Source organism: Podarcis filfolensis (assembly GCF_964270895.1).
Source record: "Podarcis filfolensis genome assembly, chromosome: 5".
Lineage (NCBI taxonomy): Eukaryota > Metazoa > Chordata > Lepidosauria > Squamata > Lacertidae > Podarcis > Podarcis filfolensis.
Genome location: NC_139608.1, coordinates 49,809,633 through 49,820,798, shown reverse-complemented (window position 1 = coordinate 49,820,798; position 11,166 = coordinate 49,809,633). Strand labels below are relative to the sequence as shown.

Sequence of the window (11,166 nt, the reverse complement as noted above, 5' to 3'; positions counted from 1 at the left end):
TTAAAAACTTCAGCCTCTACAGAATATGACTGCAGCAAGCACTCTGATGCTTCAGAAGCCCATCCAAGTCCAATGGTTTGAGGATAGTATCATTAGAACACATTTCTGTTATGCTTCACAAAAGAAATATATCTGAGCATGCAAATACAGGTTCCAATGAAGTCTTTTAAATGAGGTAATAAGGTAGAAGAGGTATGCATGATGAAATGGTAGCTACTGCTGCTGCCATAAAACACAACATGCTGGCTAATTTCCGCCCTCCTGCAAACACTTTAATGACAAAAAAGCTATAATGAGGTACACATTAAGGCTGATTTAATGGCAGCAAAAAGACTTTACAGTGGAGAGGTCTTTTTGCGGTGGGCCTTGTTGGTTTACGCCTCAGCTGCATAAATGAAGAAAGTACTTCACCAACGCTCGTTTTACAAAGAGTCTTTGAATATGTGCTTGCAGCCACTAAAATTTCAGAACATTCCAGTGTGCAGCATTACATATGCCCCAAATGAGTGAGGCATTCTTGGACCGAAAAGCGCAAGTGGGTGGCTGACTTCATGCATGCCTGTTGGGGTAGGAACCAGAGTTATGAAAGAATGGGATAATAAGACTTAGTGAGCTCAAGAATCACTTAAGAGGAATGTGTTTGCCCTCAATAACTCTCAATTGGGAATGGGGAACCAACGGGCCAAGGACCAAATGTGGTCCTCAAGGCCTCTTATCTAGACCATGGGCCTCTGCTGAAACTGTAAGCCCTCCACAACCACACCCCTTTGCCCTGAGCCACATTCCTTACCAGCTCTGCTTTGCATGTTTCTGCCCAGCTGGAATGTGTCTTTGAACTGGATGGACGATAGATGGGAGTACGTGAATGTATGTAGAAATGAGTCTATTGTACAAATCACATTTGTTGCTTTGCTAACTTTTGCCTCTGCCCCACTCCCCCAGAATTGACGCTCGGCCTGAAAAAGATTGTCCACCCATTAAAAAGATTACCAACATGGTTTAAAACCTGAATTTTCTAGTTATCTATATTATTCCCATAAAAAGGCGAGGCAGAAGTAACATATAAGTAAAATGATGAAGCCCAATGTCCACTTACTAATGAAAGGAGTGATTTTAATTTAATGAAAGGAAATGGGGGGAGGGGGCCGATGCAATGCAGGTGAGGTGTGAAACCAATATTAGGAGAAGGGTCAGTTGGGAGGGTGACAGGAAAAAGCAGAATGTAAATGTAAAATCTGGTCATTATTTATTTAGACACGATATTCAAACTTAAAAATGCACAAACTTCAGCAAACATAAGGCATAACTCTGTTGAAATTATATTAATTTATTTTTAAGAATATCCCTTTTAATCCTTCATGCATGCTTTTTAACAAAAAACGCCTGAATTGTATCTGCTGACACAAGTTACCACCGTGAGCTCTCTAATGTGGCTGTTTCAACCATCCTTCATGGGTCTATTACACCTTGGCAAACATTGTCAGCGAATGAACTACACCAAGTTCAATAGGAAAGGTTTGCTGAACATCTTCTGTTTAATGTAAACAAGACAGGAGGGGAGAAAAATCCAGGAGTATATATTGATAGATAGAGACAGACCTTGTAACACTAGGCAACAGGGCACAGGCATTATTAATCATGGTTATACAGATGTGTTTGTTGAGAGATGCTAATCTTAATTTCTCACACAACTGAGAACAGTGGATGTGTAGCTTCCACATTGTACTATCCTGTTTCTTGTGCCAAGTTAAATAAGGATGTTATTTCACAATTGAAAGCTTTGCTGCATTCAGCAGCTCATGGTGAGCAGCTGCCATGCATTTATAAAGGAATGCCACGATTACTGTGCCCTGTAGAATGCAGTGTTACAATCTTTGCACCGGCAATACCGCAAGCAAGTGCTGGGTTTCAGTCCATTAGTATACAAATATACACACGTAAACAGATGATGTACAACCAGGCTGAAGCTGTGCCTCGTATCACAGCTTCAATATTGCACTGATGAATACATTATATCAGAATGCTACAGTTAAAAGATGACACTACTAGGCAGACAACTACAGTTATAACAAAAATAGCTTAAGAGGAAATGGCTATTCCAGTAGACGTCTCATGTTGTTGTTACAAAATTTTCAACATCAGAATCTAAATTAAATAGATACAATAGATGATATAAAGGTGCCTTTATTTACATAAATGTGCATCAGGGTAAAAACTGAAACTGGATCTGTATCCTGGAATCAAACAATTCAAGCTTTCCTCATCCACTCTCATATAGAAACACTGTTTGTTTTATCCGTAATGGGACCAAGAACCCAATAGTTAGCACAAACATCTTTATAACCAGTGGCTGCTCACTACTTCTGGAGAACAGGCTGTATGTTCTCCTGACGGATAATAAATAACCACACATGCATCTCCATGTGTGCACACATGCATGTACATAAACACACTCAGACACATCAGAATAGGGGTAGTTATGACATGCATAGATTCAACCAATTCAAACAAGGGCCCAACTAGCCTTTAAAATAAAAGTGCATGAAAACAAGTTATAAAAACGTTAAACAAGTTCCATTTGGGAAGGAAAATTCAATTGTTTTTACAAAAATAAAAAGGTTGCTGCTATCAATTTATGGGTTCAAGAGAACAATTATGATGCCAAGAGAAAGAGTTAAAGCATTTCCTAAATTTGTGCCAGGTATTATGACAAAAAGGGAATGGGAAAATGTTGGTGTCTTCAAATGACATCAGCAGGGTTACATCCTGAAAACCAGAGAACTTCCTGAATATGCAGGCTATGTGCAATCAAGCTTGGATCTTGATGTTTCTAAAAGCAAACTGAACTTTAATGTTAGATATCCTGCTTGCACTAATAGATGTATCCTGTATCATTTTTATTTATTTGTTTTTATAATTCAATCCAGCATCGTGTGAATAACTTTGGCTATCATGAATAGCTAATTACACAGTTAGCTTAAGTAAACCTTTTCCCTTATACTTTTAAACACCAAAACTTAAGTCTGCCTCCCACTTACTTTGGGATATCATTAGAGAACCATCATCAACTTCTGTGGGACTCCAAAAGGATTTCTCTAAAATGCTACCTGCAATGCAAAAAATGTAAAAAGCTGTTCAGGCCCGCTTCCATGAATGTTTATTTTATAACTTCTTACCCAATATCTATCTCAAAATTTTCTTCTCGAGAAGAAAATTCTGAGCCTTATCTTACGTGTAGTTTAGTTAGTTGTATTTGTGAGTCAAATTCAGTAACTTTGGTGCAAAAACATTTAAAAAATCAATGTGCTATTATTCAACTAGGGAGGCAAATATCTTGATCACAGAGTACGGATGAATATGCTCTGTCAGGCAGCTCCTTGGCCATATCTCAATTATAATAAAGGCAGCTCAAAATTTTGCTCCACAGTTTTTCCATCATAGAGGCCTGCCAATGTAACTAAATCATCCCACTCTCCAACACTTGGCCTTCATGCTCAGCAAGTTTCTGTATCATTAGAACTTCTTGTGGTACAAACCAGAGTTTACATCACTGGAGCAAAATTCAACCACATTTACACCAACAATATCTGAAGCAGACAGCAATTGTGTTAAAAGGTTATGAGCCTGAAAAAATTACACTGAATACCCAAGAATGAGATTAATGGAACAACTGTTTAGGAACCAAATTATGTGTTGTTAATACCATAGCATTATGTCAATTAACGGCAAATGGGTGAGAAAGGGCACTCCCACCCCATATCTGCCTCTCCTTGTTTTCTACTGAGAAAAAAAAAATATAGAAAAACTATATTAAATCCAGGGTAGACAACATGTTTGTTTGGAGTTTTCAGCCTATGAAGAACTGGCAGAGATGAGTCAGAAGAAAGAAAGAAAGAAAGAAAGAAAGAAAGAAAGAAAGAAAGAAAGAAAGAGAGACCACTGGCAGAATGAGGTGGTTCAACTGCTCCTTCCTCTTACTCGTCTTCTAGCTCAGATTGTCTGGCAAGGGAATCTATTTTATGACTATGGCGAAATGAAGGGATCTTGTTTTCTCCTTGGCTTATAATGGATCCCTGTTGCAAACAGTAAGATCACAAAACTGAAGCTTAAGCATGCAACAACCTGCAGAGAATTTCAGCCTATATGCATTATGACAATTGGTATCAGACCCAGCTGTCCCTTGGCTTGGACGCTTCAGTCATTCAAATTAGCCAAGTAATAACATATCTGAAAAGCACAAAACAATGATACTGCCAATCATCAAGGCACAGGATACTCTTCAGCCAACTAATCATAAAAAAGAATCTTAAAAGCCCTATAAAGTGACCTGTAATACTGGCATTTTTGTAAACAGGCATTTGGATCAAATAATCCAGGGCTCCAATACAAAATAGAAGGCAAATAAAGTTATGCGGCATAACAAAGGAGAATAAGCAAGGAATCAAGGAAAACCAATACTTGAGTATACTTGTGGTCACCTCATTTTTTGTGTAACAAAATAATAATAATCAGTGATCAACTAGAACAACACAATGAACAGGACTCAACATGAAAGATACACAAAGAAAAATCATTTGTTTAGCTGTGTGTGCATTTACAACTTCTTATTTAAATACTTTACAATGCTTTAATCACTTACTGGTTTTCATTTAAATGGATAAAACACACCTCAGCTGTGAAACAAATGTATTTTTTTAAAAGCCTAGGAACCCTAAAGTATATAAAAACTCCTACCTCCTAGAAGGTTATTAAAATAAGAAAACCTTTAAACTTAAGTCTTCATGTGTGCAGCTCTTTGAGCTGGTTGTGATCTGTGATATCCCATTGATTGCGTTGTAGGTTGAACATCCATTTTCCTCTCCCATATGGTCACTACCAATGGATTTAGTATTTCAATTTGAAGGTGTCCCATATGAGTCCTCCAAATGAATGCCAAGGCTTTGCTTTCTGTTCTCCTGCCTGGGAAGTTAGCAGTCTTTTCTGCTTGAATCTCGTAGCCAGGATGCTCAGAGCAGCTTTTTACGGCGTGGATGAGGCATGGTATTTCACAAATGCAATTGCAGCCAGCTCTTTACAAAATTCTTCCAATACAATTACACCTTCTAGTAATGTCATGTGGTCAACACTGCGGAGATAGGATGAGGAATTATTAGAAAGTCACACATGGTGCCTCTTGGAATAGGCTGGTCATTAATATACTTACATGGGCCCTTCAGGTTCTAAGCCAAGGAGACGCTTCCTGACCAGCAGCAATTTAGGTGTGAAGTCGGGTATGCGCTGGATCCTCACCATGAGATCTGCAACAACCTGCATGTCATACATATGAGAGCGTTGAACAAAATGAAGCAAAGAGCAAATTAGTGCTGGAAGCTATTGGCGTTAGCTTCCAGGGCTGCCAGCTCAGTGTTTAGCAGTCTAAATAATATCAGAAACAGAGATGTGGGGCAAAAAAACTTTTCAAAAGGGAACATTTTCCATGTTTTTATTTTTCTGCAGAAGATATTCAATTTCTAAAAATGCAGTTTTTCAAAAAAATTAATAAATAACAATAAATGAATGGCAATACATAAGGCAAGCTTGTTTCAAAGCTGTCAGTGCATGTTTTACAGGTTACTTTCCCTAGAGTGTGCGAGAAAGTACTTATATGTTTTATTGCTTTGTAAGCAGGTGAGTAATATAAAACCACAAATACACATAATAATCAAGCAAAAACTGCAGCTACAGATACATCTAACTGGTTTGATCTGACCTGCACAGCCAAAGCTAAAATTCTTATTTCACCTGAGACTGTGTTTTCAGCTCTGTTTACAAAACAGAAGTCAAACAAACATGCTAAATAAGATCACACACTATTTACCTCATCAGAAAACTTCCCAGGAAATTTTAAAACTGAAAATTTCCCAGAAAACCTGTATCACACACTGGTCAGGAACACATAATATGTTACATTTTTTCCCCACATAATCGTATCTGTCGAAGTATAAAGTATGATCTGTGCTTGATGTAATTACCCTGCAACAACTGCTCACTCGTTGCAAGAAAAACTAATGGTTTGTCCTACAAGGTTCATAAAATGTTACTTTTTCTATTTGGAGATTGCAGCTATTCCAAGGAAAATATACCATAAGCAGGTGTAGGCTGCAGTTCTATATCCACCTACATGGGACTAAGTCCTACTGAACTCAATGGTACCTACTTCTGAGTAGGGAGGTACAGGATTGCACTTTTTATTTAAATCCCAAGTGGATTTGGCTGGTCCCTAACTGAAAGATGAGGAGCTGCATTACAAAAATAGGTCGGTCATCTGAAAGGTGCCTTAGCATCATTTGTTAATCAGCCACATATACTTTGTGGCACTGTTCAAGTTGAATATTCTTCATTTACTTACCCTGACTATGACTGAAAAAAGAGAGCGGCATCCGGAGGCTAGGTTTACATAGGGATCCAAAAGGTATTCATGGATGTGCGGATGAGGAAACAAGGCGAGCTTGGACAACACAGACGTGACTTGTAAATTGACATCATATGGCTGTGTGAAAAAGCAAAAAATTAAAAAAATGAAAGGTTTTCCATATGCTTACATTCTGTGCAGTATAGTTTAGGGGTTTACAAAATGCAGTATGTGATGGCCAATGTGAGGCACATTGTTAGAAATATCTTGTGCAAGCAACATCAAAGCTTCCTGCACAAACCCCAAAACTCATTACATAACCCTAGGAAAGTCAATTGCTGTGTTCTCTGTTTCTTTTGTTTAGAACAATTATCGATCTCATGTGTTCTCAAACTGCAAACATAAAGGGGAAGGCAGGTGTGCGATGGACTACTGTTTTATAGGCAGGGGCTATTTGTGTGTTGGGCATGCTAATTCAGTATACATGACACCTGCAAACCATACTGGTGATTGCGGTTATTTCAGTTCCTGCAATCTAAATGGCAGATTGGGACCAGCACAGAGAGATCAGTATGTCTTGTGACTGCTCCCCAACCTTATTCCTCCATTTTAAGCCCTACAGCTAAAAGTGGAGAATTTTTTTATCTTGGGAAAAAGGTGTTAAAAAACCTGGAAATAGAAACTGTTTTCCAAATGTACAACCCCTTTCATGAGCTGACCTTCAAGTTCTCTCCTACTTTCTTCTGCTTATTGTTTCTTCATGTTATTTCACAGCCTATTCTCCCTCTGAATACTAGCAAAAAAGCCCCCCTCGCCCTCCATAATGTGTCAGAGCAATCTGATGCCAGAAACATGGAAAGAAGAATTCCCCAGACTGGGTGGTAGTGGACTGATTATTTACAGCCTACCGAACCGTATCACCAGCACGGTGAACTGAAACAAAGCAACTGGCAAAAGGCCATCAATATTAGCCATATTGGAACAAATACACAAGAAGAAGTTGATTGTGAGCTGCCCGGCAGCCAAAAAGACATAATTGCTCCCGGAGGGTATGTACTTATAGTTACAATTACAGATTGACTGAGCCAAAACCACCAAGAATATGAAGCACCATCCTCTGGGTACAGCCTTACTGAGGGTAAAAGCAGCACTAGGCCTTGGCTGCTAGAGCAGCAAGTAGTATTTAGGGCCATCACCCAAGTAAATAGGTTTTTATTAATTAATCATAGGAGTTTGGATTCATGAATCAATTAAATGTATAAACATTTCAAAGAAAAAGGCATTGGCAGCATTCATACATCAAGGTGAAGCACAATTTAATGGTTTGCCGTGAGTGCACAAAAAGCTCCTGTTTTGCTCCTGCCCTCTGGCCTGAGGGAGCAACAAGCCATGCTCTCTTGGCTTAGTGTCATGCACAAAACAGGAAACATAGCTTGTTTTGCTTTAGACCATCCATAATGTCAAGCCAAGCATTGCTCTTTGCTGACCAATCATGGTTTATTGGGAGTGAAATGAACCACAATTCCCTATTTGGATGCAATGCTAAGATGGGGGTTGTGGTTTGTTACTGCCACCAGGTAGACAGAGGGAGTGACGCAGGAGTGATCTCCACGCTGCTCATGGTAAACCATTAACGATGGGTTATTTCTATTTATTTACGTAATTTTAAAATCACTTTATATCCAGAAATTTCTAAGCAATACACAAAAAGTCATTCAGACAACAACAGACAACAACAGTATAAAATACGTATAACTCAGAAGTTGCCCCAAAGTATGATATGCCATTACATGTGACCTGGACCACGATTTCTTTGTCCAGCAATTATGCATGCATGTTACGGCAAGGGCAGTCCAAGAAGAGGCATTCCCTCCTGCTGCATGAGATGAAGAGGAAGAATACTTCTGCTTAAGATGATACTTTGAAGAGTTGAAGAGTGAAATTACATACAATATGGGAGATCCAGTTCATAGATCTCCTGTGATGATTTTTTAAACAAATTAAAAGCCACTGCTGCTCTGCGTTTTTAAAAATCCTTCCCCCCACCTGCTGTATTCCAATTTAAATCCTCTTCCCCATGGCAGGAAACAAAGACATACTCCAAAAACGTGTGTGTAAGATATTATGGCACAAAGTATTAAACAAATTCATCTCATCCCCACTCCCCTGAATATACTGTTCACAAGTCTACTCCATCACATCTAGTAAGGTTCCAACTGCATTTATATTCTCATTTCCTTTCATTCAGCAAAGTGAAATAGATATTTGCAGGTGGGCAAGCCATCCAGTGGCAGCCCATGGTACTGCAATATAGCTGTTATGCCAAGCATTTTTCTGTTGTAATGTTTTTTTTATCGCTTTCTATAAATTGGATGGAACAATTTCTGGTCTGCCCAAATGGAAGATTTTTAAGGGAAAGGAAAAAAATCAGACAACTCCAACAGGATCCAGACACTCTAGAATTAACTACTCTATTACTCTCACAGTAATCAAAACATTGGTATGAGAAAAGTTGTCCAGTGATTTCAGTGGGTCTACTTTAAATATTACTTAGTTGGATCTCACCCCAAGGGCTGGAAGTGGCTTTTAGCCAACTTAATGGCAATATCTTTTAATGGCACCATTGTGTAATTTGGGGGCTTCATTTGCAGAATTGCAGTGGTGGATGTATAAGGGAACAGAAGCAGAAGAAACTTATTTTGTACAAACCAAGTCGCCTGTGCCATATAAACATGCCACGTAGCATTAAGAAAGCCTGCAGAAAAATCAGGATTCCGTGCCAGATAAATTATATTCAATTGTATCGAGGTCCGTTATGTGGCATAATTGTTAAGCTAACTAATGGCGTCAAGTTTTGCCATTTTTAATTTGAGTTGACTAGATCAACAGTCTTCTATTCCTGGCTTACATTAGGATTTTCAAGCAATTTATCCCTACAGGAGGGAAAATCATTTCAGCTCAACATTTTTTTAGTAGGTGAGGGGTTTAGCAATTTCCCCATCCTACTGCATATTTTAATTCTCTGTGCATCAGCTATTGCCCTTGACACAGGAGAGAGAACAGCAGCATGCTTGACTGATCCAGAAATTTTGTCATTCTGACAGGTACTATATCAAATTGACACCATACCACAATAACCCATAGCCTTTTTTCTTTGCAATACTACTAGATACTTGTTCCCCTGACAATCTTTAGGTAAGGACTTTTTCCCTTCTTTTCCTCTTTACTATTAGGGCCTCATCAGCTAGATCAGATTTTCATATGTATGAAGATTAGTTTTCATAAAGCTGTTGAGACTCAGAATTTAAGCCTCAAATCCAATATTCATTTTTAATGAGGCATGTGTAGAATGGGTGTTTAATGGAAGCTACTTCAATGTTACCTTTTCCTGGTGAAGATATGAAAGAATCAGACAGAAGCTGGCTTCAGGTTGAAATCTTTATGCCACAAGAGTGGTCTGGTGGAAGTCAGACCTCGTGTCCTAGAGCAGACCCATTTCTTTAAGCACAGGACAACACAGGTACCCAAGAAACTGCCTTATGCCTGGTCAAACTATATGTCCCTCTAGTCCAGCGTTTACTCTGATTCAGAGCAGCAATCTTGCATTTCAAGCAGAGGTCTTCCCTGTCAACTACCACAACTTTTTTTACTAAAGAAGCCAGACTGAGCTTGCAATCTTCTGTAGGCAACACATAGGCTCCACCCGTGTGCTCCCTGACCATTTCTTAGACTTTGTTTTTGCTGGAAATGGTTTAGCTCTAGGAAGTGTTCCCACAACAGAGGCTGCATAGAAAGCACATGATCCAACACAAAGTTTATGGGACTGCTGCAAATGTGTAAAGCAGCAGCTGAAGTATGTGACTTCAGAAACAAAAGGTGTGTTCGAGCAGAGGGTGGTGGTCAACCTGCCTCCACCCCCACCCCGATCCCACCCCTGCAGGCCATTTTCCATGCCAGCCATGTTCCAGTACTGGATGAACAGTAGCTGGAAGGGAATACATGATCAGGTATGTTAAGAATGTATCTATTTTCTCATAATCATGTATACCTAAAAGCCACTGCACATTGCTGTTTGTAAAAACATACATGAAATGTACTCATGACACATGCAAAGCCACCTTCTTTACTGCTCATGGGCCTCTTGCTTATATTACTAAGAGTTTCTTCTGTGGCCAGTTTATAATCAGCAACAAAAAAATGTAACACCAGAAGGGGCTTTAGAAGTCAGATGGCAAAGGCATAAACATTTGCTCATCATATTCATTTGGTTATTTTTTTTTTAGAAAGTGTTTTTAATTCTTTATTTTACTATTTAGAGTACCCTTTAGAGTCTAGGATGAAAAGACAGAAGAGGTAGGCAGCTCGCTTCCTTCCCCAGGGTAGCCAACTTGGTGCTGCCCAGATGTTTTGGCTTATAACTCCCATCATCTCTGGCCAGCATGGCCCATTGTATGAGCATTTGGAAGGCACCATGTTGGCTACCTCTGCAATAGGCTAACAGCCACCCAGAATGTTGCACACTTGCACCTACTCTTTACCTTCATACTGCCAGATTTCCATGATAAGGACATCTCTGTGAAAACCATCCAGGTCAGAAACAAAAGGATCTAGAGCTGCAGACTTACCTGATCGAGAATTCTGCCCATTCTATCAAACAGAACTTTTAGGAAAAAGCCTTCGAAGAATGGAGCTTCTAAATTGCACTTTTCCAAGGGCGTGGGAGAGCCCGGCCATTCCCATCGTAAGCATATGGCGCAATAATCTCGGAACTAGAG

The 11,166-nt window shown here is 39.3% G+C and overlaps 1 protein-coding gene across 4 annotated transcripts in view; it reads right to left on the bottom strand.

Annotated features, from left to right (window-relative positions):
• Nucleotides 1-1,307: 1,307 nt before the first annotated feature.
• The window catches only part of FHIP2A (FHF complex subunit HOOK interacting protein 2A), a 32,772-nt gene continuing 22,913 nt past the window's right edge, over nucleotides 1,308-11,166 (bottom strand). For 2 of the 4 annotated variants that reach the window (XM_083616689.1, XM_083616687.1), the window contains 5 exons: nucleotides 11,017-11,160; nucleotides 6,389-6,529; nucleotides 5,204-5,307; nucleotides 4,735-5,125; nucleotides 1,308-3,107 (listed from right to left, as the gene is read on the bottom strand). In XM_083616689.1, the coding sequence (XP_083472815.1) occupies nucleotides 5,020-5,125; nucleotides 5,204-5,307; nucleotides 6,389-6,529; nucleotides 11,017-11,160 (495 nt within the window). In that variant the 3' untranslated portion in view covers nucleotides 1,308-3,107; nucleotides 4,735-5,019. Of the gene's footprint in view, nucleotides 5,126-5,203; nucleotides 5,308-6,388; nucleotides 6,530-11,016; nucleotides 11,161-11,166 lie in introns of all 4 variants that reach the window. The other 2 variants (XM_083616688.1, XM_083616686.1) reach the window with 1 other exon arrangement.